This window comes from Aquarana catesbeiana, linkage group LG05 (genome assembly GCF_042186555.1).
Source record: "Aquarana catesbeiana isolate 2022-GZ linkage group LG05, ASM4218655v1, whole genome shotgun sequence".
Lineage (NCBI taxonomy): Eukaryota > Metazoa > Chordata > Amphibia > Anura > Ranidae > Aquarana > Aquarana catesbeiana.
In genome coordinates this window covers 235,769,108-235,796,553 of record NC_133328.1, presented here as the reverse complement: position 1 = coordinate 235,796,553, position 27,446 = coordinate 235,769,108, and the positions used below count along the sequence as shown (strand labels likewise).

Sequence of the window (27,446 nt, the reverse complement as noted above, 5' to 3'; positions counted from 1 at the left end):
GCACCATGGAAAGACTGAGCACAGCAACAAGACATAAGGTAGTTATACTGCATCAGCAAGGTCTCTTCTAGGCAAAGATTTCAAAGCAGACTGGGGTTTCAAGATGTGCTGTTCACGCTCTTTTAAAGAAACAGAGTCAGGTTGTATGGGGAATGTAAACACAGTAGTCGGCCAAGGAAGCATAATGCAGCAGGTGAAAGACACATCATGCTTTATTCCCTTCAACATGGGAAGATGTTCAGCAGTGCCATCTGCACAGAACTGGTGGAAACCAGTAGGACCAATAAACATATTTACTGTCTGGAGAAGTCTGGCCAGAAGTGGGTCTTCATGGAAGCACTGCGGTCAAAAAGCCATACCTCAGACATGGAACAAAGCTTAAGTGCCTCAACTATGCATGAAAACATAGGAACTGTGGTGCAGAAAAATGGCAGCAGATGCACTGGACTGGTGAGTCAAAATTTGAAATATTTGGCTATAGCAGGAGGCAGTTTGTTCACTGAAGGGCTGGAGATTTGTACAATAATAAGTATCTGCAGGCAACAGTGAAGCATTGTGGAGGTTCCTTGCAAGTTTAGAGTTGCATTTCTGCAAACAGAATTGTTGATTTGGTCAGGATAAATGGTGTCCTCAATGCTTAGAAATATGGGCAAATACATATCCATCATGCCATACCATCAGGGAGGCAAGTGATTAGCCACAAATTTACCTTGAAGCAGTACAATGACCCCAAACATACAGCCAGCGTAATGAAGAACAAGGAGTCCTGGAAGTGATGTTTTGGCCCTCACTGAGCCCTGATCTCAACATAATTGAGTCTGTCAGAGATTACATGAAGAGACAGAAGGATTTGAGGCAGCCTACAGCCATAGGAGATCTGTGGTTAGTTCTCCATGATATTTGGAACAACCTACCTGCTGAGTTCCTTCAAAAACTGTGTGCAAGTGTACCTAAAAGAATCGATACTGTTTTGAAGGCAGAGGGTGGTCACACCAAATATGGATTTGATTCAGATTTTTCTTCTGTTAATTTACTTTCCATTGTTAATTGATACAAATAAACTAGTAACACTTCTATTTCTGAAAGCATTCTTAATTTACAGCATTTTTCCACATCTGCCTAAAACTTTTGCAAAGTACTGTATACTTACCTAACTTCCTACCTGGTAATAACAATGTCACTGTAATGATATGTGAGGGGAAATCAGAGACACAGATAACAGTAAAAACTCAACAGACATTCTAATCCTTCACAAACCTAAAAAGATTTCAAACTTTAAAAAAAATTGACTGGGCATACACATTAAATATTCTTGAATAAATTCTGTCTACTTATATACTACATAATTTTTATGTTTGTGTGAAAAATTCAGTACAAATTCAGCTTATTGAATACTCCCCTTTTATGAGCACATGATTACAGCCAGGCATTGGGCAAAGCCTTTTTCAGATTTTTTCATTCCTTTCAGGTATTTTCTGGAAAATAAACATTAGAAAGACACACAAGTAAAATGGGAAAATTACCATTATGAGGAAATGTACAGATAGATGGTAGAATGAAAGAAATTGAAAATACAGTGGTTGGTGGGAGAAGAATACAAATAACTGAGGGAGAAATAAGGATCTGGGATTAAAAAAAGACACGTGTGAAATGTAGCTAATAAGTCACCTTTGCAGGGCGTTATGTAAATTATCCATCAGCTTTGTTTTAACCTGATAGATTTTTTGTAGGTTAGTTTTATCATTCTTGTCTTTATTTATGTACAGAAAATGCTCAAAAGAAATGTCATACTGTGAGCTTCTAAATAATATTAATCTTTTGTTTCATTTTTAGATTCTCTTCCTCTCCGAGATGTTGTGGCCATGTGTTTTATTTCTTATACTGGCCGCAGTTCGTTCATATGAACCTCCAATGCATATAAAAACCTGTAAGTTACTTTTTGAGCTACCCTTTATTTTGTATAAAATACTTTCAGTACTGATTTTTTATATTTTTTTAATTTAGAGAAGCACAGGTAAGGAATACAGTCACAAAGCTGTATTAAAATTATTTTGTTTCCTACACTGGTGGAAAAATACATTATTTGCAATAATACCTCAAGGATACTTTAGAAAAGAATGGGAGCAATTCTTAAGCATGCTATTATGTGTAGATGTGTTTAGTTTTGGGGTGTTACGTTTATATGTCCTTATCCATCCTCATGATGTCATTCTTTTTGTATTGTAAAAAAATAACAAGCGTGCCACTAATAAATAAGTATCGTATACACTGTAAACAACAAATATGTCCACGTGATTTACCACTATTTTCGTGAAGAAATATTAAAAAAATTGTGATACATTTATCAAAATAACTAGAATAACCTATTGTGCATAGTGTTTATATGTCACAAGTAAAGAGCAACTAAGTTACTCCATATATCTGTAACCTAATACCAACATGTTTAAATTAAATTCTTTTTCAAAATTTGTGAAACGTTTGATACAAATAGCCATGTGCCTTTTAAATGTAGTGTTTGTGTGAAATAAAAAGCAATTGTGTTGATCTATGTGCTCATAACTTATTATCAGCAATCTTGTTGCTCCCACTTCACAAACCAATTAAATTAATAATTGTTCCTCTGCAAAAATATATTGAAATAATGAAAATAAACTTTTTAAATATTTCTTCACGAAAATAGTGGTAAATCACGTGGACATATTTGTTGTATACAGTGTATACAATACTTATTTATTGGTGGCGCGCTTGTTATTATTTTTTTTACAATTCTTTTGGGTCCTTTTTGTATTTTTGACTTACACGAGCAGCTGCACCGTTTGCATCTCCATATGGTTAGCGCAAAATATATTCTCTTGATACAGTGTTGATTCTTTTTGTATTAACTGAGTGGGGTGCAGGTAGGGTTCATAGGGGATGTAAAAGAAGATAATGAGTTGTAGTATTTAAAGGGAATTGAGGATAAGAAAGAGGACAGGAAAGGAAGCGGATAGGAACAGGGAGGAGGTAGGGGTTTGGAATAGGGTGGAGTTGGAATGGATAGGGTAAAGGATATGGGGGAATGGAAATAAAAACATAAGGGTGAGGTGGGGGTGAAAGATGGGAATAGGGAGGGTGGAGGGGATCTGCTGATTTGGCAGGTTATTAAGGAAGGTAGAAGTACTGTTTTATAGATTTATTGTTCATGCACTATGTGTGTTGTTGCTACATGCTGATTTCATGTTTTCTTTGTCTTATGTTTGCAAAGCCTTTTTTAAGGTTTGGGATATTGTAATGGAAAGTTATTGTACCCACAGTGTGATTAATTAGTAGATGTGTGTTACCTGGATGCATATAGTGTTCAAAGTTTCAGGTTTATAGCAGGAGTCCACAAAAGATTTTACTTTGCTGCAAGGTCACTTCTAGATCAAAACCCAGTAATTTTCATACATGTTGCAACTGACAATTGTAGGTACTATAGTAGTCAATCCAAAGTAAAGTGTAAGGGCTTATTTACACTTGCTTCGGCTTCAACAAGGCTTCAGACAGGCTTTGCTAAAGCTCTCTGAATGCTAGTCAAAGCTCCTGTCACTAAATAAAATGGTTAGCTTACAGTCCTGTTTGCACCTGCTTTTGCTTTGCTTTGCTTCGGCTTCGCTTCAAAAATTATACCTCATGTAGCTTCAGTGGTGCTTCCAAGCTTCTTCAAAGCCTCCATAGAAGTCTATGGCAAAGCTCGCTTGAAGCCCCACCGAAGCCTCATCGGAGCCCCACGAAGCCTCACCAAAGATCCACCAAAGCCCCACAAAAGCCTCATCGAAGCTCCACCAAAGCCCCAATGAAGCCTCATTGAAGCCCCAAGCAAAAGCAGGTGTAAACAGGACTGTAAGCTAACAATTATATTTAGTGGCAGGAGCTTTGACTGGCAGTCAGAGAGCTTTAACAAAGCATGTCCGAAGCCATGTTTTGAAGCAAGTGTAAAAACTAGCCCTTAGACAATTATGTGTTGAGTTTAGGTTGGTGTCACTCATTTGCTAATAGTATTCCAAACTAAAGGTAAGTGGTGATACGGAGTTAAAAATAAAAGCCCTCCTCCCACCTTCCTATTTAAAAAAGTTACAGTATGTTGATTGATTAATTTAAATAATTGTCAAATTAAATGTTAACTATGTTAACAATGTACACATATTAGCCTGGTAATGGTTTAAATGAAAAGCCATCCCCGAAAGGAGACCCTACAAGGTGTTTGCTATTATCTTTGAAAACCTTTTGTCAGGGACAGACTCATACATGATCTGTCTGTAAAGTTACAGCTTTGAAGCCATGTGTCTGGAGAATGACCCATCCTGTCTGCTTCTGAACTCTTCAATAGGAGAGCTTCAATTGCCACAAATAGTGCTTTTACTGAACAGTGGCATAGTTGGTAAGTAGGGATTTTCTCTCAAATCACAGAAGTCCAGGTCTAACGGCAATAGGGGAGATTTACTAAAACTGGAGAGTGCAAAATCTGGTGCAGCTCTGCATAACCAATCAGCTTCTAAATTCAGCTTGTTCAATTAAGCTTTGACTATAGAACCTGGAAGCTGATTGGTTTCTATGCAGAGCTGCACCAGATTTTGTACTCGCCAGTTTTAGTAAATCAACCCCAATGCACTGTCACGGAAAATACTTGCAGTGTAATGTATATAGATGTAAGGCAATATAGTTTTATTTTTATTATGGAGGACACATTGTGAGAGGAGGTGGTAGATAAAATGATCTCAAAATTAAGCTAAAGCTTGCATCCTAATTGTTCAGTAAATAACACAGGGCTTGTATTCGTAGATAATGGGGCATATGCATCTATCATCAGGAGACTGAACACAGACACAAAACTTTGCTAGGGATGCCCCTATTACACATTCCTATAACCCCATCCACTTCTTTAGACTTCAGTTTTTTGCTAGTGTCCTTAGATATGAGACCTATTCACCTTTTTGGAGAAATGTTTTCTTTTTTAACCATTCATTTCATTCTTTAGACCAGTGGTTCTCAACTCCAGTCCTCAGGACCCACCAACAGGCCAGATTTGCAAGATAGCTGAAATACATCACAGGCGATATCACTTGCTGCTCAGTGATTGCAGTATTCTAGTCTGCAACTCCCCAAGGTAATACTTAAAATCTGGCCTGTTGGTGGGTCCCGAGGACTGGAGTTGAGAACCACTGCTTTAGACACTTCTCTCAGGATTTGACTGCTTATTTGGCCTCCTGTGTCATCTTGGGATCTCAAAATGGTGTTCTCTGCACTTCAAAGATTCCCCCATTTAAGCCGACTAGAGCTATCCCCTTGAAAGACTTCACAAGTAGGGTTGCCTTTCTGGTGGTCCTTAGATATGTTAAACACATTTATGAGTTGGCAGCTCTTATTTGTAAAGATCATTTTCTTGTTTTGTACAGGGACAAAATGAGAATATTATCCTAGAGGATATCCTGCCTCCCACTCCACCATTGCCTATTAGATCAGACAACTTATTTCCAGTGCCTTTGCCCTCAAGCAAAGCTCTTTTTTCTCACTCAGAGCTCATTCCACCAGATCTGTTTGTGTCTCATGGGCTATTCAGCATCAAGCAATGTATATCCCAGATTTGCAAGGCCTCCACATGGCCCTCTGTTCACACATTCTCCAGGGTCTATCAGGTGGATGTTCAAGCCTTGGCTGATGTGAGCTTCGGCGGCAAGGTTCTTCAAGATGGCATCTGAGTGTTTTTAGGCTCCTTAACCTTTTGTGTGCCTGTTGGCACTTCTGTTTATTATGTTCTTAATCACCTTTTATGTATTGCTTGGTTTATAAATATAAGTCCTATGCTCTGTATCGTGTGATTGGGATAATGGGATATTTGACTTACCTGTAAATTCCTTATCTTGGAGTACAGTACAGGACACAAGCTCTTCCCCTCTGTCTCTGTCACACCTTATTACTTGCATAAAAACTGGAGTCTCACAGAGTAGGTAGGCTTATACGAGTGTGCAGTAGGGTCAGTCCTAGCAACGTTTTTTGCCACTGTCCAATCAGCTGAAGTAGACTGCATATCCTGTAACCCATGGTCTATGAACACAAGTCCTATTTTCAGTACTGTACTCTAAAAATTAATAGATTAGTCATTCCAATTTGTTTGCAAAATACCCTGTGCCTGAACAATTCTTTGTGCCCCATATTTGCTTCCTTGAGATGCTCTCCAGGTTTGGATAAATAAGCAATATTTGCAGGGCACCTATTTTATAAAGCCTATTTGACATGAAGCTGATGAGATATTTTGTACACTAAAACATTTTTGTGCTTGGTCTTACAGTAATCTGGCTTCATGATTTCAGCTTTGAAAAAAAAATTTTTAATGGAAAGATGAACACAAACCGATGCAGTTTTTCAGAAATGTCTCCTAATTTGGGGTGACATGAGCAAGGAGTAGAACTCAGACAGGGAATATATTTAGGGCCGGAAAAGAAAAACAAGCACAGGGAGCTTTTTTTTTCACTGAAGAATCTTAGGAAATCCACATTATTTGGATGTCACATTTTACACATATGAGACTGTATTTTATTTGGGTTTGGCATATACAGTATTCATATATTGAATTACATGCAATTGTTTTTTTGTTTTTTTCTTAAACATTCTATTGTACAGCTGGATGCATCTATTTTCAATTGTGAGTAACTAGAGCTGGAGCCGAGTTGAACCTCGCTTTAACATTAACATTAAATCTTGTTTACTTTAGCCCTCCTTTTCCTTTGTGAAGACTGAGTAGAAGATAACATTCAAAACCTTTGCCTTCTCTTCACCATCTTTTGTAGCCAAATTCCCTTCACCATCCTTTATGGGTCCAATATATTCTGGCCTCACTTTCCTACTATTTACATACGTAAAGAATTTCTTATTTTTTTTACACTCCTCTGCTATGTGCCTTTCGTGTTCTATCATAGCTGCCCTGATTTCACCCTTACATTTCTTATTGCATTCTTTGTAATGTTGGAATTCTGACAATGACCCCTCAGCCTTATATTTTGTGAAGGCCTTTACTTTTGCTTTTATATGCAGTTTTACGTTGGAGTGTAGCCACCCAGGATTTATTTTGGCTCTTTTAAACTTATTTCCCATTGGAATGCACTGGCCAATACTTTTATTTAGTATGCACTTAAAGCACTCCCATTTTTCCTCCATGTTCTTTGTTCCTAGGATATTATCCCCTTTACTATCGTCTAGCTAAGAGTGCAGTTGGCTCTTTTGTTATTCAGCGTACATGTATTACCCTTGTGTTTCCTATTTCTGTGATTTATGTTGAAACTAATGGACCTGTGGTCGCTGCTTTCTAAGTTGCCCTGTATTTCTACATCTGCGATCAGGTCTGTATTGTTAGTAATCAGCAGGTCTAGTAACGCATTGTTTGTGCAGTTGCCATCTGACCCATCGTCCTGCAAGACATTTAGGAAATGGCAAGCCTTAGACGAATGTGCGCTTCCTTCTGCCCAGTCTATATCTGGATAATTAAAATCCCCCATTATAATGACATTTTTCCATCCTTGCTGCCATTCCAAGCTGTGATAGGAGATCCACCTCCCCTTCCTCCCTCTGGTTTAGGGGCCTATAGCATACGCCCAGTATTACTTTTCCCCTAGTTTCCTCCCTTTGGAGCGCTACCCACAAGGATTCCACCTCCTCCTTAGCGCCATTATTGATATTGTCCCTCACATTTACTTGCACATAATCCTTGATATATCTCTGCGATATAGGGAATACCCCTGAATAGTTGCCAGCCAATCATGAGAGCTGTCAAACCAAGTCTCTGAAATTCCCACAAAATCAAAATCCCCTTTGTACATTAGCAGCTCCAGTTCTCCAATCTTGTTAGCCATACTTCTAGCATTGGTGTACAAGCCTCATAATTTTGTCCAGTTGCATACTATTTCCTTCTTAGTAGTTATGAGACTGCAATTTGGATTTTCCAACTTACTTACTTTGGGTTCTTGCATTCTAGCCCAGCTGCACCCTCCCCATTTAGCTGCAGCCCATCTATTTATAAAAAAAAATGCTGTACAAATATTTTAGCATTGATGTGAAATTCCCAAATAATCCCCAGAATGTTAGAATATGTGTGAAATGTCGGTTTCTATGTGTTGCCTTTTGCAAGGAAAATGTAACATTCATTTTTAAGAGAAAATAACCATAAATTCATTTAACCAGAATAGGTAAAGAACATTTGACCTTCAGTATATAGAAAATAGTCTAATACTATAGTCTAAAAACCTTCGACCAGAAGATGAAATAATATGAGGAAGACCTCTGCTAAGTGTATTAAGATTGCTGAGCTTATCATTGATGGTGTAATGAATCAGCTACTGCAGAAAGTGAACTGCTATACAGAATTGATACAATGATGCCAAGACACAACTCTGTTGTTTACTTGAAGTGAAGGGTAGGCAACCTTTTGAGAGGTAGACATCTACCTGGACAAAAAAGTAGACATGTTTTTTAAGGAATTAACTAGCAAGCTCCCCATAATAAGTAAGGACAAGGACGGCACAGAGAAAACGTAGAAAAATATAATAAGATTTATGTCACTGTAAAATTATAAACGTAGCCTACTTTAAAAGCTAGTTTGAGTGACCCCCACAAGTCTGATACAGGAGTCCATCCTGAAGGCGGAACCACTGGAACTGCAGGTTGACTTGCTCAACTAGTTTCAGGCCTTGCTGTCTGCTCTGAGTTCTAGTTTGTGTAAGTAGTATGTAGGGCAGTGTACAGTGATCAGTAGTGTGTAGGGCACGGTATGGGGGGTCAGGGAGACACAGTACAGGTGGATCAAGAGTGCACATCACTTGGGTGTCAGGAAGGCATGGTATATGGGGGTCAGGGGGACATGGTGCATGAGGGTCAGGAGGGTACAACACTAGGGAGGTCAGGAGGGCATGGTACAGGAGGGTCAAGAGGGAACGGTACAGGGGGGTCATGAGGGGGCAATATTAGGGGGTCAGGAATGTACACCACTGGAGGGGATCAAGTGGTACACCACTGGGGGGATCAAGAGGGTATACCACTGGGGGGTCAAGAGGGTACGCCACTGGGGGGGTCAAGAGGGGTACACCACTGGGGGGGTCAAGAGGGGTACACCACTGGGGGGGTCAAGAGGGGTACACCACTGGGGGCATTAGGAGGGTACACCACTGGGGGGGGTCAGGAAGGCAAACCACTGGGAGGGGCCAGAAACGCACATCACTGTGGGCTAAAATGGGTGCAGAAGTGTTCTCAGAGCAGCGCATTGTTCTGTGTTCACTGTTCTAGTGCTGATCTCAGCCATCCCTCCTCTCTTGTCCATTTCACATGATGTCATTCATAAGTGCCTGGATGAACTGGAGGAGAGTCAGCTGGGATAAGCACAGTACACTTCTGGGAGGAGCTTAGGCGCGTTCACACAAGAGCCTGAAACCGCCAAGCTATCCTGCAGCTGTCATAGGCAGCACAGGCAGTCCATGCCCCAGAGCCGCACATAAGCAAATAGTGTGCTGTGGGCTAGGGAATGCCTTTGCCAGCTAGGATTCACTATGGCACATCTCCACTATGGTGCAAAGCTCTGCCAGTTGGGGGCCGGCAAAGCATGGACAAGATCATGATCTACCTGTCACCTGCCTCTGGTCGACCGATAGATCGCGATTGACAGTTTGCCAAACCCGGCTTTAGGTGATCTATAAAGCAGGGGTAGGCAAACTGGGCACTCCAACTGTGGTGAAACTACAAATCCAATCATGCCTCTGCATCCAGGAGTTGTGTCTGTGGCAGTCCAAGTCTTGAAATCTCTCATGTGACCTGTAGTTCTACAGCAGCTGGAGTGCTGACATTGCCTACTCCTGCTGTAAAGGATTTAAGGCTAGGTTCATACAGTTGCAGTAGGCGTTTGAGCCGACTTTTAGTGTAATTAGGTAGTGCTATTCGGATGCAACTTTAATGAGGTTTATATATTATAAAGGGCCAAAATCTCACTAGAATTGCACAGGGATAGTACAGGAACCTTTTTCAAAATCACTCCGTGCTGACTCACATTGATGTGAACAGACACCATTGAAAGCAATGTGATTTCCCCTTGTCATGCGATTCTGTGTGATTCAAGTCACACAGATTTTTGTCTTTGCAACATTGTTTAAATTCTTTATAGTAGTTAACTCTCTGTAGTAGCTGATTTATTACACTTAAATGCTTACAGTATTTATTTTGATCATCAACTTCATCTAGTGATAATAGTGTGGTATTTTCTTGGTTAACTCTATTCTTATTAATGAAAAACACACATGAAAAACTGGAGAGAAAATAACATTTATTTTTAACCCCATTTTGCACAAAATAAATGCACATGCAGTTTCAAAGTATGAATAAATCTGCCATTTTTTTTATAAATGCATCCCTTAGTATACAGTGCAGAGGTCTCCTTAATATTATTTTCTCCTCTGAACACTCAACAATTAATTTGTATGAATAGTTTGTGTTTTTGAATGGAAGGATCTGGATAGGATGGTTTAGTAGGCAGTGTTGATGACTGTATAGGTGCTACTGGTGAAGTGTTAGCAGAGTTGTGATGATGGGGTAGGAGAGGAATGGGGGTAGTCACCCAAGTTGTGAGTAAAGCATTGAGAAGGAAGAAAATAGAGTGACCCTTTATACGTTGGTCTCAGTTGAATAACATTCAATAAGTAATAATTCCCCTCTTTATAGGCTGATACTTACAGTACCTTTTTGTTAGAAAAAAAGGCACTGCTATATTGATGTGCTTATTCTAGAACTGGTGCCAACACTGTTTCACTGTAAATGGCTTTGTCGCATGTGGATGTGCTATCTCTGTCCCTATTACATGATGGATCCATTTCTGGATGTCTCCAGGGATATAAGTTATGACAGTATGTATTTTGAATACACTGTATAAGATATATACCGAACAACTTTACAAATTGCCCTATGACACGTTTTTACTGATTATGATGTTATTGCTTCTTAGTGTGGTACTCCCTGATGAAGAACACGCTTTGTGTTCAAAATGCATTGCATAACTCCAGTTGAAGTGTACTGTGGAAGTGATATCTTAGTCAACAACTGGTTGTTCCATTATGTGCTAATCATATTTCTGTAATTTAAACTCATTGTCATTATATACATGTATGAAATATTGTTTTTTAACATAGCACAATTTCTGTGGAGAGGTTTTAAAATGTATCATGAATAAAGAAACCACCTTTGTACTTATTTAAGATCATTTCTGTTTTCTCTTACTTCATAATCCCATTAGAGGTTTTAAAAAAATGCAGTGTTAATTTAACCGGGATGATGGAAACTTATACCTGGACTTGAAGTGGTAGAACAATCTGGCTGAATGTTCTTAGGGCTATTTTCTCTTAGGATCAATTGTCAGGTAATGTTACATTTACCCTGCAAAAGGCAACAAGTAGAAACTGAAATTTCACACATATTACAAACATTCTAGGTATTATTTGTGACTTTTCTGTATTTGCTGGGACCAGAGCCGGTACAAGGGGTGGGCGAGAGGGGCGGGTGTCCTGGGCGGAGTATGAGAGGGGGCGGATTTCTCCCCCTCCCTCTGCTCGCTGACTCTGAGCATAATACGAGAACCGCTCGCATTGCAACGGCCGCCCGATCTGCTCCCTTCCCCTGCATCCTCATTGGCAGGGAGGAGAGCGATTTCAGGAAGGACTGAACTAGTAGGGGAGGGGCGGACAAGCCTCCCATTATCTCAGTAAGCGTGAACAAAACAGACTGATTTCTCCCGTCCGTAGGACAGGAGAATCAGTCTGTAAATTCTGAGACTGGTGGCTGCAGCTCTGTAAGAGTGTCTGTGACACTTACACAGCCCAGCGAACACATCACCTCCCTCCCTCACTGACGGGAGATCAGGGGGGAATACAGCTCTCCTTCTCCTCCCACCTCTGCTCCTCCAGTGACTTCCCGCCCCGCCCACACTATCCCCGATGTGCAGATGTATCTGAAGTGAGGGGATGTGTGGGGGGGGAAATATGAAAACAGCAGCTGCAGGTTCCTGTGTGCCAAAAATGCCTGATCTTCCAGCCTGGACCTGGGTGAGTGTGCAACTGTGTACACTACAGTGCACTGTAATCACTGAACTGTCCTTATCTCCATCACCCATCTGTCCCCCCCCCATGTTCTTTCAAGACATTCATTAACTTTCACTTTCAGTTAGACAATAGATGGTACAAATTTCTTTCCAGCAACCACAGATTGCAGGAAAGAAAGTTGCATGATTCCCCTGTCAGCACAGTCAGTGCTGACAGCGGAATCCCTTCTGCTGAGCAATTGTATTGTCCCGAAAAACAGAGATTATCACTAGCAGATATAGCAACCGCTAGTGATAATCATAAGAGAATCCGGCAGGGCTGGTTGTACCCAATTTGATCGATCAACTTGGTACATTCAGCCTGCCCATTAATGGTTCAAATCTCAGACAGTTCTCGCTGAAACAGCCAAGATTTAACCACTTGCTTACTGGGCACTTAAACCCCTCTCCTATCCAGACCAATTCTCAACTTTCAGCGCTGACGCACTTTGAATGACAATTGCGCGGTCATACAACACTGTACCCAAATGAAATTTCTATCATTTTTTCCCCACAAATAGAGCTTTCTTTGGTGGTATTTGATCACCTCTGCGGATTTTATTTAGTGTTAAAAAAATGTAAAAAGACCGAATTAAAAAAAAAAAAAAATGTTATTATATTTGTTTATAAATTTTAAAACAGGTAATTTTTCTCCTTCATTGATGTACGCTGATGAGGCAGCACTGATGGGCACTGATGGGTGGCAATAATGGGCACTGATCAGTTACACTGATAGGTGGCACTTGTGGGCATTGATAGGTGGCCCTCATGGGCATTGGTAGGTGGCATTGGTGGGCAGTGTGAAGTGGCAATGGCAGGTGGCACAGATGAGGCAGATGAGCCAGTGATCAGCTTTTTTTTTCTCCTCGCGCTGTCAGCATGAGGAGAAAAAAAAAAGATCACAGAGCTTTTGTTTTGATCATGTGATCAGCTATCATTGGCTGACGACAGCTGATCACATTGTAAGGGGCCAGGACTCAGTGACTCGGTGATCACAGCGCGCACAGGGCACGTGCACAGGGGAGGCCGTCATATGACGGCCTCCCGGAAATTCAGGTCCATGCTGTGGCCATCATTCGGCTATAGCGCGGATGTCAAGAGGTTAAACTATCTATGGCTGGTCTTAGCTCTTAGGCAGCCCATACATTGATCACTTTTTTCATTCAACTATTAGACTGAATGAAAAAAAAAGAATGTTCCAATTCCCCCATCTACACATTCCAGGTGGAAGGGGGAATCCTCCCACTGTGGACCAGTGGTGGAATCCATTGTGGTGGTGTATAGAGCCAAAAAGATTAGAATTGTGTCAATGTCCCAATATTTATGGACCTGACTGTACATATAATTAAAAGGCGTGAATGAACTCTGTTTCTATCGCATTAAACCTAATTGAATTTGTATTGTTTTAAGTATATTCTTGTTTTGAAACGACATTGATTCTTTCTTAAAAATGGGGGGGCGCACTTTGCCATCTTTGCCTTGGGCACCAAATGGCCTTGTCCCAGCACTGGCTGGGACATTTGCATTACCATTTTTTTTTTTATAAAAGTGTCTACTTTACAAAAAAAGTGCCTGTGAAAACCGTGACTGCAAAACAATATATATTTATCTTAATTGCAAAATGTAATTATGTGAAATCTAGTGATTAAAATACAATCTTTTCAAACAACTTTAATATGAGTTTGGCACAGACTATGATTTCTAATGATTTGTCATGGAAAGGTGCTGATGCAATCATTGGAATTACACAGTAAAATCCATATGCTTGTTATTCAGGCCAGAACAAAATCAACTTGTCAGCATGAGGCAAACTGCAGAGATGTATTGATCATATTTTTTGTGAAACCAATATACAGGGCATAGCATAATTTCCTGATATATTTGATAAAATCTCTATATTCAAAGAAAAATATTTTTTTGGAAAAAGGAGAGCTGACGCAGGCCAACAATGCTGGCCTTATAAATGATAGAAATCAGTATTTTCTTAAAGACTTTTGGTGAGTTTGGAGCAAGACTAGCCCTGGTTTGCAATCTTATGATATTTCTCAAAATAATCCTTGTGCCCCCGTACAGACTTGGTATGCTGACAATTAGACCTGGAAATCGCCTCGATATTCAGCTCAAATCAGATGTGGCAAAAAGATAGGATCTCAGTGTATGTGCCCAGCTTGCAGATACTGCACACATTGTCGTCATTCATGTCAATGATTACAAGCTGCTCCTCTCCAGCCATGCTGCCCCTCTCCCCACGGCTATAGTCCTTCCCCCTTTGGGGCATTGTTGTCATAAACTCATACTTACCAAAAACATTAATGAAGCACCTTATACAGCTGTTAAAAAATATGTTCCTTCCTTCTTTTTAAGGGAGTACCTATTCCTGGGAATGACTCTTGAGAGGATAAATTGGTCATAAAGTTTTAGAACTTAACCTAAGCCCAACTCCAGCCAAAATTTTTTTTAGGTTTACATAGATAAGTAAGCAAAAATAAGGACCTCCGTAAATTTGTAATCCCTTTTGGTGTCCTGTGTTAAACAGGACAAGAAGTGAAAGCTGCTCTATGAGGACACAGGCAGATTTTAAATCTGACATAAATACCATACCGTTTATCATTCTATCCAAAACTGAAAAAAAAGATTTGTCTGAAAGTTAGCTTTAACCTCCTTTTCCAAAGCAAACACTAATTTTAATTAAACTCATCCTACATTCTAGATACTGACCTTATTATCAAAATATATTTGCAAGGCGAGAGCATGGAAAGCAATTATTTGCATTAATAAGCACTAAGAATGATTTTTTAAATAATCATGTAATATATTTATTTCCCTTGTAGGCTTTTTAGAACCACGGAATTTGCCTAGTCATGGAATTTTTCCATTCATTCAGAGCTTGCTCTGCAATACAGGTTCAAGATGTAAAGATGCAGTGTTCAGTTCTGAGGACAGCAACAACATATGGTGAGTATTTTTGACTTGTTCTAAGTAAACAAGAAACAGCACACTTGCCACATATCATTGACAAATTAGGCTACCAAACTAGTTGCTAACATGACCTATGCTTGCAATCACAGTGGAAAAATAACAGTAATGCCCCGTACACACGGTCGGATTTTCCGATGGAAAATGTCCGATCGGAGCGTGTTGTCAGAAATTCCGACAGTGTGTGGGCTCCATCGGACATTTTCCATCGGATTTTCCGACACACAAAGTTGGAGAGCAGGAGATAAAATTTTCCGACAACAAAATCCGTTGTTGGAAATTCCGATCGTGTGTACACAAATCCGACGGACAAAGTGCCACGCATGCTCAGAATAAATAAAGAGATGAAAGCTATTGGCCACTGCCCCGTTTATAGTCCCGACGTACGTGTTTTACGTCACCGCGTTCAGAACGATCGGATTTTCCGACAACTTTGTGTGACCGTGTGTATGCAAGACAAGTTTGAGCCAACATCCGTCGGAAAAAATCCATGGATTTTGTTGTCGGAATGTCCGAACAAAGTCCGACCGTGTGTACGCCCTATAAAGGTTCAGTTCACTTACTATACATTATGCATGTACATATACATTGTTGTCAATCAAGCTACTCTTTTGAATTGTCCTGATAACATTTATTGGAAAAAAATTGTATCTGAGTCTCTTAGTAGTGGTGTGACACTTCTTCAATTTCCATGTTTGATACATTACACTACAAACCAAGCAGAATGTGAAGATCCTCTGGAGTGTAGAAAGTGCCTGCCTGTGAATCAGATCATTTACATCAACATCAATACATTAAAATAGCAGTAACAGTGAGATCACCCTCTGGTCTTGCACTATTTTTGCACTTTCTTCAACATATCATTGACAAATTTTCAGTTTACTTATAGTTATGTTTTTCATCAAAGTTTATTTAACTAGAGTTAAAAGGGTTGACTTCCCCGCATCTGTAAAGTTTTCAAATTTTCTTTCTGTCTTTTAAAAGCCATTTTTTTGCTGGCCTTTCTTATTTAAAATCCCTGTGTATTCTGCAAAGGGGTGTATTTATAAAACATTGAAGCTGGGTTCACACTATGGTGAATTGGATGCAGGTTTCCCCGCATCCAATTCGCATGTCAGGAGACTGTGATGGGCTCTCAATGAAGCCGGTTCACACAGCTCTGAGACCGATAGATCGAATTACACAGGAGTCCTGTGCATCTTCTGGTCCATTTCAGGTCCGAATTCAGCCAAAAATTCAGACCTAAATCAGACCTGAACCAGTGAAAAGGGATGCATCAGACCCCAGCTGTGAGCCGCTCCACACGGCAGTGTGAACCCCGCCTTAAAGAGCTATTCATCCTGTGAAACTGCATGCACATTTGTTGTGTGCAAGTGCCAGCAAAATGAATGTTACTTGACTATTTTCTCTCCTGGTCAGATGTTCATCATTTATAAGAATACCATGGATCAGGAGAATAACATAATATGGCAACTAGATGATGCTGATGATTATAGAAAAAAAAAAATCTTATTTACTATGATTTTCAGCTCCATCTGGTGGTCATGATGCAGTATTTTCCTGATTCATATGATTCTTAGGAATGAAAAACCTTCAACCTGAAATGAAAATAGCTTAGTAACATTATCTTGTGCCAGTGTTCACACATTATATATGTATATGCAGTTTCACAGAACGAACATTTTTACAAAATTTTATAAAAATACCACTTTAACCACTTAAGGACCGCCTAACGCCGATTTACGTCGGCAAGGCGGCACGGGCAGGCAAAATCACGTACATGTACGTGATTTGCCTCTCGCGGGTGGGGGGTCCGATCGGACCCCCCCCCGGTGCCCGAAGCGGTCCCGTTCTGTTCCCCGGCGATCCGAGATGAGGGGGAGGCCATCCGTTCGTGGCCCCCCCCTCGCGATCGCCGCCGGCCAATGGGAACACTCCTTTGCTGCTGTATGCTAAACAGCAGCAAAGGAAATGATGTCATCTCCCCTCGGCTCGGTATTTTCCGTTCCAGCGCCGAGGGGAGAAGACATCAATGTGAGTGCACAACACACTACACACACAGTAGAACATGCCAGGCATACAAAACACCCCGATCCCCCCCCCGATCGCCCCCCGATCCCCCCCCAATCACCCCCCCCCCCCTGTCACAAACTGACACCAGCAGGTTTTTTTTTTTTTTTTTTTTTTTTTTTTTCTGATTACTGCATAGTGTCAGTTTGTGACAGTTACAGTGTTGGGACAGTTAGTATTACCCCCCTTTAGGTCTAGGGTACCCCCCTAACCCCCCCTAATAAAGTTTTAACCCCTTGATCACCCCCCGTCACCAGTGTTGCTAAGCGATCATTTTTCTGATCGCTGTATTAGTGTCGCTGGTGACGCTAGTTAGTGAGGTAAATATTTAGGTTCGCTGTCAGCGTTTTATAGTGACAGGGACCCCCATATACTACCTAATAAATGTTTTAACCCCTTGATTGCCCCCTAGTTAACCCTTTCACCACTGATCACCGTATAACCGTTACGGGTGACGCTGGTTAGTTTGTTTATTTTTTATAGTGTCAGGGCACCCGCCGTTTATTACCTAATAAAGGTTTAGCCCCCTGATCGCCCGGCGGTGATATGCGTCGCCCCAGGCAGCGTCAGATTAGCGCCAGTACCGCTAACACCCACGCACGCAGCATGCGCCTCCCTTAGTGGTATAGTATCTGATCGGATCAATATCTGATCTGATCAGATCTATACTAGCGTCCCCAGCAGTTTAGGGTTCCCAAAAACACAGTGTTAGCGGGATCAGCCCAGATACCCGCTAGCACCTGCGTTTTGCCCCTCCGCCCAGCCCACCCAAGTGCAGTATCGATCGATCACTGTCACTTACAAAACACTAAACGCATAACTGCAGCGTTCGCAGAGTCAGGCCTGATCCCTGCGATCGCTAACAGTTTTTTTGGTAGCATTTTGGTGAACTGGCAAGCAAGCACCAGGCAGCGTCAGGTTAGCGCCAGTACCGCTAACACCCACGCACGCACCGTACACCTCCCTTAGTGGTATAGTATCTGATCGGATCAATATCTGATCCGATCAGATCAGATCTATACTAGCGTCCCCAGCAGTTTAGGGTTCCCAAAAACGCAGTGTTAGCGGGATCAACCCAGATACCTGCTAGCACCTGCGTTTTGCCCCTCCGCCCGGCCCAGTCCAGCCCACCCAAGTGCAGTATCGATCGATCACTGTCACTTACAAAACACTAAACGCATAACTGCAGCGTTCGCAGAGTCAGGCCTGATCCCTGCGATCGCTAACAGTTTTTTTGGAAGCTTTTTATTGAACTGGCAAGCACCAGCGGCCTAGTACACCCCGGTCATAGTCAAACCAGCACTGCAGTAACACTTGGTGACGTGGCGAGTCCCATAAGTGCAGTTCAAGCTGGTGAGGTGACAAGCACAAGTAGTGTCCCGCTGCCACCAAAAAGACAAACACAGGCCCGTCGTGCCCATAGTGCCCTTCCTGCTGCATTCGCCAATCCTAATTGGGAACCCACCACTTCTGCAGCGCCCGTACTTCCCCCATTCACATCCCCCAACGAAATGCAGTCGGCTGCATGAGAGGCATTTTTATGTGCTCCCGAGTACCCCTACCCAACGAACCCCCCCCAAAAAGATGTTGTGTCTGCAGCAAACGCGGATATAGGCGTGACACCCGCTATTATTGTCCCTTCTGTCCTGACAATCCTGGTCTTTGCATTGGTGAATGTTTTGAACGCTACCATACACTAGTTGAGTATTAGCGTAGGGTACAGCATTGCACAGACTAGGCACACTTTCACAGGGTCTCCCAAGATGCCATCGCATTTTGAGAGACCCGAACCTGGAACCGGTTACAGTTATAAAAGTTAGTTACAAAAAAAGTGTAAAAAAAAAAAAAAATATATATAAAATAAAAAAAAATAGTTGTCGTTTTATTGTTCTCTCTCTCTATTCTCTCTCTCTATTGTTCTGCTCTTTTTTTACTGTATTCTATTCTGCAGTGTTTTATTGTTATTGTTATTGTTATTGTTATTGTTATTGTTATTATGTTTGTTTTTCAGGTATGTAATTATTTATACTTTATTGTTTACTGTGCTTTATTGTTAACCATTTTTTTGTCTTCAGGTACGCCATTCACAACTTTGAGTGGTTATACCAGAATGATGCCTGCAGGTTTAGGTATCATCTTGGTATCATTCTTTTCAGCCAGCGGTCGGCTTTCATGTAAAAGCAATCCTAGCGGCTAATTAGCCTCTAGACTGCCTTTACAAGCCGTGGGAGGGAATGCCCCCCCCCCCCCCACCGTCTTCCGTGTTTTTCTCTGGCTCTCCTGTCTCAACAGGGAACCTGAGAATGCAGCCGGTGATTCAGCCAGCTGACCATAGAGCTGATCAGAGACAAGAGTGGCTCCAAACATCTCTATGGCCTAAGAAACCGGAAGCTACGAGCATTTTATGACTTAGATTTCGCCGGATGTAAATAGCGCCATTGGGAAATTGGGGAAGCATTTTATCACACCGATCTTGGTGTGGTCAGATGCTTTGAGGGCAGAGGAGAGATCTAGGGTCTAATAGACCCCAATTTTTTCAAAAAAGAGTACCTGTCACTACCTATTGCTATCATAGGGGATATTTACATTCCCCGAGATAACAATAAAAATGATTTAAAAAAAAAAAAATGGAAGGAACAGTTTAAAAATAAGATAAAAAAGCAAAAAAATAATAAAGAAAAAAAAAAAAAAAAAAAAAAAAAGCACCCCTGTCGCCCCCTGCTCTTGCGCTAAGGCGAACGCAAGCGGCGGTCTGTCGTCAAACGTAAACAGCAATTGCACCATGCATGTGAGGTATCGCCGCGAAGGTCAGATCGAGGGCAGTAATTTTTGCAGTAGACCTCCTCTGTAGATCTAAAGTGGTAACCTGTAAAGGCTTTTAAAGGCTTTTAAAAATGTATTTATTTTGTTGCCACTGCACGTTTGTGCGCAATTGTAAAGCATGTCATGTTTGGTATCCATGTACTCGGTCTAAGATCATCTTTTTTATTTCATCAAACATTTGGGCAATATAGTGTGTTTTAGTGCATTAAAATTTAAAAAAGTGTGTTTTTTCCCCAAAAAATGCGTTTGAAAAATCGCTGCGCAAATACTGTGTGAAAAAAAAAAATGAAACACCCACCATTTTAATCTGTAGGGCATTTGCTTTAAAAAAATATATAATGTTTGGGGGTTCAAAGTAATTTTCTTGCAAAAAAAAAAAAACTTTTTCATGTAAAAAATAAGTGTCAGAAAGGGCTTTGTCTTCAAGTGGTTAGAAGAGTGGGTGATGTGTGACATAAGCTTCTAAATGTTGTGCATAAAATGCCAGGACAGTTCAAAACCCCCCCAAATGACCCCATTTTGGAAAGTAGACACCCCAAGCTATTTGCTGAGAGGCATGTCGAGTCCATGGAATATTTTATATTGCGACACAAGTTGCGGGAAAGAGACAAATTTTTTTTTTTTTTTTTTTTTTTTTTTTGCACAAAGTTGTCACTAAATGATATATTGCTCAAACATGCCATGGGGATTTGTGAAATTACACCCCAAAATACATTCTGCTGCTTCTCCTGAGTACGGGGATACCACATGTGTGAGACTTTTTGGGAGCCTAGCCGTGTACGGGACCCCGAAAACCAAGCACCGCCTTCAGGCTTTCTAAGGGGCGTGAATTTTTGATTTCACTCCTCACTGCCTATCACAGTTTCGGAGGCCATGGAATGCCCAGGTGGCACAAAACCCCCCCAAATGACCCCATTTTGGAAAGTAGACACCCCAAGCTATTTGCTGAGAGGTATAGTGAGTATTTTGCAGACCTCACTTTTTGTCACAAAGTTTTGAAATTTGAAAAAAGAAAAAAAAAAAAAGTTTTTTCTTGTCTTTCTTCATTTTCAAAAACAAATGAGAGCTGCAAAATACTCACCATGCCTCTCAGCAAATAGCTTGGGGTGTCTACTTTCCAAAATGGGGTCATTTGGGGGGGGGTTTGTGCCACCTGGGCATTCCATGGCCTCCGAAACGGTGTTAGGCAGTGAAGAGTAAAATCAAAAATTCACGCCCTTAAAAACGCTGAAGGCGGTGATTGGTTTTCGGGGCCCCGTACGCGGCTAGGCTCCCAAAAAGTCCCACACATGTGGTATCCCCATACTCAGGAGAAGCAGCTAAATGTATTTTGGGGTGCAATTCCACATAGGCCCATGGCCTGTGTGAGCAATATATCATTTAGTGACAACTTTGTGCAAAAAAAAAAAAAAAAAAAAAAAAAAAGTGTCACTTTCCCGCAACTTGTGTCAAAATATAAAATATTCCATGGACTCAATATGCCTCTCAGCAAATAGCTTGGGGTGTCTACTTTCCAAAATGGGGTCATTTGGGGGGGGGTTGTGCCACCTGGGCATTCCATGGCCTCCGAAACTGTGATAGGCAGTGAAGAGTGAAATCAAAAAGTTACACCCTTAGAAATCCTGAAGGCGGTGATTGGTTTTCGGGGTCCCATACGCGGCTAGGCTCCCAAAAAGTCCCACACATGTGGTATCCCCGTACTCAGGAGAAGTAGCTGAATATATTTTGGGGTGCAATTCCACATAGGCCCATGGCCTGTGTGAGCAATATATCATTTAGTGACAACTTTTTGTAAATATTTTTTTTTTTTTTTTTTTTTGTCATTATTCAATCACTTGGGACAAAAAAAATAAATATTCAATGGGTTCAACATGCCTATCAGCAATTTCCTTGGGGTGTCTACTTTCCAAAATGGGGTCATTTGGGGGGGTTTTGTACTGCCCTGCCATTTTAGCACCTCAAGAAATGACATAGGCAGTCATAAACTAAAAGCTGTGTAAATTCCAGAAAATGTACCCTAGTTTGTAGACGCTATAACTTTTGCGCAAACCAATAAATATACGCTTATTGACATTTTTTTTACCAAAGACATGTGGCCGAATACATTTTGGCCTAAATGTATGACTAAAATTGAGTTTATTGGATTTTTTTTATAACAAAAAGTAGAAAATATCATTTTTTTTCAAAATTTTCGGTCTTTTTCCGTTTATAGCGCAAAAAATAAAAACTGCAGAAGTGATCAAATACCATCAAAAGAAAGCTCTATTTGTGGGAAGAAAAGGACGCAAATTTCGTTTGGGTACAGCATTGCATAACCGCGCAATTAGCAGTTAAAGCGACGCAGTGCCAAATTGGAAAAAGACCTCTGGTCCTTAGGCAGCATAATGGTCCGGGGCTCAAGTGGTTAAGACCAGGCCTTTTTCTGACATTTGTTTACAAGCAAAAATCTGTATTTTTATTGCTAGAAAATTACTTGGAACACCCAAACATTATATATATATATATATATATATATATATATATATATATATATATATATATATATATATATATATATATATATATATATATATATATATATATATATTTTTAGCAGAGACCCTAGAGAATAAAATTGCGGTCGTTGCAATATTTTATGTCACACTATATTTGCTCAGTGGTCTTTCAAACGTAATTTTTTGGGAAAAATTCACTTTAATGAATTTAAAAAAACAAAACGGTAAAGTTAGCCCAATTTTTTGTATAATGTGAAAGATGATGTTACACCGTGTGAATAGAACATATATAACCAAGTGTAGCGCTAAAAAATGAGAAAGAAAATATTGCTATACCACATATAATAGCAAAATGAATTGTGAAAAGATAGTGTTTTGTATACTTTGTGAACATTCATACATATAGAACACTTATGTTATAAAGCCTTAGGGTCACCAAAAGTGATAACAGGATGTAAAAATGGCAATAAAGTCCAAAACTGAATGTGCAGATACGGTGAACATAAATTTTGCAATGGTGATAAATTCCAAAACATATACTCGTGAGAGATTTCTGTATGTAATCCAACATGTGCTGACAGACCCTTGTGCGAAACCGCCACCTAGGATGACTGGAGGCTTACCAGAAAGTTGGGACCCACCTAGCATACACTATATGGGTCAAACAGGCTTGGATTGCTCACTGGCAATGAAGTTAGAGAACCAAGGGCTGGTGAATGGTAAAGTTGTAACGTTGCTATCCCAAAGAGGTCTTCTTCATATGGAAGCTCGGACACCAACGGACATTACCCACATGTAATGAAGAAGGGGCTCATAGCGTAATTCCGTAAACCATAAAAAATTTATTAAAAGGAAAAACACTTACATTTCAGAATAAAAAGCGCTTGCAAGTAAAATGGCGGCAGTGGAGTCCTCCCGATGCGTTTCGTCATACAAGACTTCGTCTGGGGTACTTGCCCACTGCAGCCAGACTCCTTTATATAGGGACAAAGACCCCTCTGATGAGAATCCAGCTCCCAGGCTTGTTTGCATTGGCACTTCCGGGGTCATCCAAAATGGCGGACCCGAGTGCTATCCAAGCCTCTCTTTCATGTAATTCAATTCCCATAGGTCTAATGGTGTCATGTGTTTCAAGAGAAGACGTGGTGCTGAGTGCCTTCCAAGCCTCTCTTTCACATGATTCCATTCCCATAGGTCTAATGGTGTCATGTGCTTCAGGAGGAGACATGATGCTGAATGCCTTCCAAACCTCTCTTTCAAATAATTCCATTCCCATAGGTCTAATGGTGTCATGTGCTTCAGGAGGAGACATGATGCTGAATGCCTTCCAAACCTCTCTTTCAAATGATTCCATTCCCATAGGTCTAATGGTGTCATGTGCTTCAGGAGGAGACATGATGCAAAGTCCATTCCCATAGGTCTAATGGTGTCATGTGCTTCAGGAGAAGACATGATGCTGAGTGCCTTCCAAGTCTCTCTTTCAAATGATTCCATTCCCATAGGTCTAATGGTGTCATGTGCTTCAGGAGGAGACATGATGCTGAGTGCCCTCCAAGCCTCTCTTTCAAATTATTCCATTCCCATAGGTCTAATGGTGTCATGTGTTTCAAGAGAAGACGTGGTGCTGAGTGCCTTCCAAGCCTCTCTTTCACATGATTCCATTCCCATAGGTCTAATGGTGTCATGTGCTTCAGGAGGAGACATGATGCTGAATGCCTTCCAAACCTCTCTTTCAAATGATTCCATTCCCATAGGTCTAATGGTGTCATGTGCTTCAGGAGGAGACATGATGCTGAATGCCTTCCAAACCTCTCTTTCAAATGATTCCATTCCCATAGGTCTAATGGTGTCATGTGCTTCAGGAGGAGACATGATGCAAAGTCCATTCCCATAGGTCTAATGGTGTCATGTGCTTCAGGAGAAGACATGATGCTGAGTGCCTTCCAAGTCTCTCTTTCAAATGATACAGACCTTTTTTCCTCAAGGCATGAACGTGGAAGTAGATGTTAATGCCTTTATAAACGAGTCTTGACAGATTTATCATGAGATAAGAAACATCAACTTCCGTTTAGGAGTACTAATACCTAGGGTGTATATTATGTCTGATACTTTTTACATGCATGTGCCTTTCCATCTGTTACACATTATTTTATTATTATTATGATTATATTTACTTTATTTTGACAATTGGGTAGTTATTATTAAAGTATTGTCTTTTTTGAAGTAATACAATATGAGCTATATGGGGACATAGAGTGAGTCAAGAGATGGAATAATTAATTGTCCATCTCTTCTCTCTCCTGCTGAGAATCCATCTTCTTCATATTTTTTTCATTTTTTGTTTTGTTTTCATGGACTCATCTATCATCTTTGAATGAAGTCCTGATCGTGTTTAGGTCACCCATTAATGCACACTCATTGCGTACACTTTGAAGGCCGGTCTGGGGATTATAACATCATTTCCGGCCCTTTTCCCCTCTCTGCAGGTCACTTCCTGGTGTGATCAAACGGAGACCGGAGGTGATGTACGCATGCGTCGTTTTTTGATGACGTTACCGCACTGGACCACGCCGCGCGCATGCGCGAGCGCGGTCTCTATTAGACTATGGGGGATGTGATTGAGGTTGAGACGCACAGTTGCGGCCTCACCCTTCATTGATGTCACCGCGCTGAACTACGCCGCGCGCATGCGCGAGCGTGGTTTTTTATCGTAATATACGTTAGGGGGGATGTCACTGATGTGGTGATGCAGAGTCACGGCCTCCACCTCCATACACCCACTAAGAGGTCATAAGGGGTAGTAACAAGTGGAAGTGGGAGGTTCTCGATGCCGGGACTCTGCATCATGTCTCCTCCTGAAGCACATGACACCATTAGACCTATGGGAATGGAATCATTTGAAAGAGAGGCTTGGAAGGCACTCAGCATCATGTCTCCTCCTGAAGCACATGACACCATTAGACCTATGGGAATGGAATCATTTGAAAGAGAGACTTGGAAGGCACTCAGCATCATGTCTTCTCTTGAAGCACATGACACCATTAGACCTATGGGAATGGACTTTGCATCATGTCTCCTCCTGAAGCACATGACACCATTAGACCTATGGGAATGGAATCATTTGAAAGAGAGGTTTGGAAGGCATTCAGCATCATGTCTCCTCCTGAAGCACATGACACCATTAGACCTATGGGAATGGAATAATTTGAAAGAGAGGTTTGGAAGGCATTCAGCATCATGTCTCCTCCTGAAGCACATGACACCATTAGACCTATGGGAATGGAATCATGTGAAAGAGAGGCTTGGAAGGCACTCAGCACCACGTCTTCTCTTGAAACACATGACACCATTAGACCTATGGGAATGGAATCATTTGAAAGAGAGGCTTGGAGGGCACTCAGCATCATGTCTCCTCCTGAAGCACATGACACCATTAGACCTATGGGAATGGAATCATTTGAAAGAGAGACTTGGAAGGCACTCAGCATCATGTCTTCTCCTGAAGCACATGACACCATTAGACCTATGGGAATGGACTTTGCATCATGTCTCCTCCTGAAGCACATGACACCATTAGACCTATGGGAATGGAATCATTTGAAAGAGAGGTTTGGAAGGCATTCAGCATCATGTCTCCTCCTGAAGCACATGACACCATTAGACCTATGGGAATGGAATTATTTGAAAGAGAGGTTTGGAAGGCATTCAGCATCATGTCTCCTCCTGAAGCACATGACACCATTAGACCTATGGGAATGGAATCATGTGAAAGAGAGGCTTGGAAGGCACTCAGCACCACGTCTTCTCTTGAAACACATGACACCATTAGACCTATGGGAATTGAATTACATGAAAGAGAGGCTTGGATAGCACTCGGGTCCGCCATTTTGGATGACCCCGGAAGTGCCAATGCAAACAAGCCTGGGAGCTGGATTCTCATCAGAGGGGTCTTTGTCCCTATATAAAGGAGTCTGGCTGCAGTGGGCAAGTACCCCAGACGAAGTCTTGTATGATGAAACGCGTCGGGAGGACTCCACTGCCGCCATTTTACTTGCAAGCGCTTTTTATTCTGAAATGTAAGTGTTTTTCCTTTTAATAAATTTTTTATGGTTTACAGAATTACGCTATGAGCCCCTTCTTCATTACATGTGGGTAATGTCCGTTGGTGTCCGAGCTTCCATATGAAGAAGACCTCTTTGGGATAGCAACGTTACAACTTTACCATTCACCAGCCCTTGGTTCCCTACCTTCATTGCCAGTGAGCAATCCAAGCCTGTTTGACCCATATAGTGTATGCTAGGTGGGTCCCAACTTTCTGGTAAGCCTCCAGTCATCCTAGGTGGCGGTTTCGCACAAGGGTCTGTCAGCACATGTTGGATTACATACAGAAATCTCTCACGAGTATATGTTTTGGAATTTATCACCATTGCAAAATTTATGTTCACCGTATCTGCACATTCAGTTTTGGACTTTATTGCCATTTTTACATCCTGTTATCACTTTTGGTGACCCTAAGGCTTTATAACATAAGTGTTCTATTTGTATGAATGTTCACAAAGTATACAAAACACTATCTTTTCACAATTCATTTTGCTATTATATGTGGTATAGCAATATTTTCTTTCTCATTTTTTAGCGCTACACTTGGTTATATATGATTTATTACAAATTTTCTATTTGTTGTGTTAGCTGCTTACATCTATGATTTTTTTGGAGTAAGCGCATGGTTTATAGGTTTTTTATGCACCGTGTGAATAGAAACCTAACATGTCATGCTTTAAAATTGGGCACAAAAATCTCCAAAGGCGAAGCTTTAAAAAGAGGAGGTCTTACACTAGAACTATTGCTCTCACTTTAAGGAACTCGCCTATACCTCATGTGTGGTTTGAACACTGTTTACAGTACATATGCGGGCGTGACTTACGTATGCATTCCCTTCTGCGCGCAAGCTCGCAGGGATG

The 27,446-nt window shown here is 41.1% G+C and overlaps 1 protein-coding gene across 1 annotated transcript in view; it reads left to right on the top strand.

The window, feature by feature from the left end:
- The window catches only part of LOC141145987 (uncharacterized), a 374,157-nt gene that overhangs the window by 46,712 nt on the left and 299,999 nt on the right, over positions 1–27,446 (top strand). The window contains exons 2-3 of the mRNA XM_073632772.1: positions 1,834–1,927; positions 14,953–15,076. Of these exons, the coding sequence (XP_073488873.1) occupies positions 1,834–1,927; positions 14,953–15,076 (218 nt within the window). The remainder of the gene's footprint in view (positions 1–1,833; positions 1,928–14,952; positions 15,077–27,446) is intronic.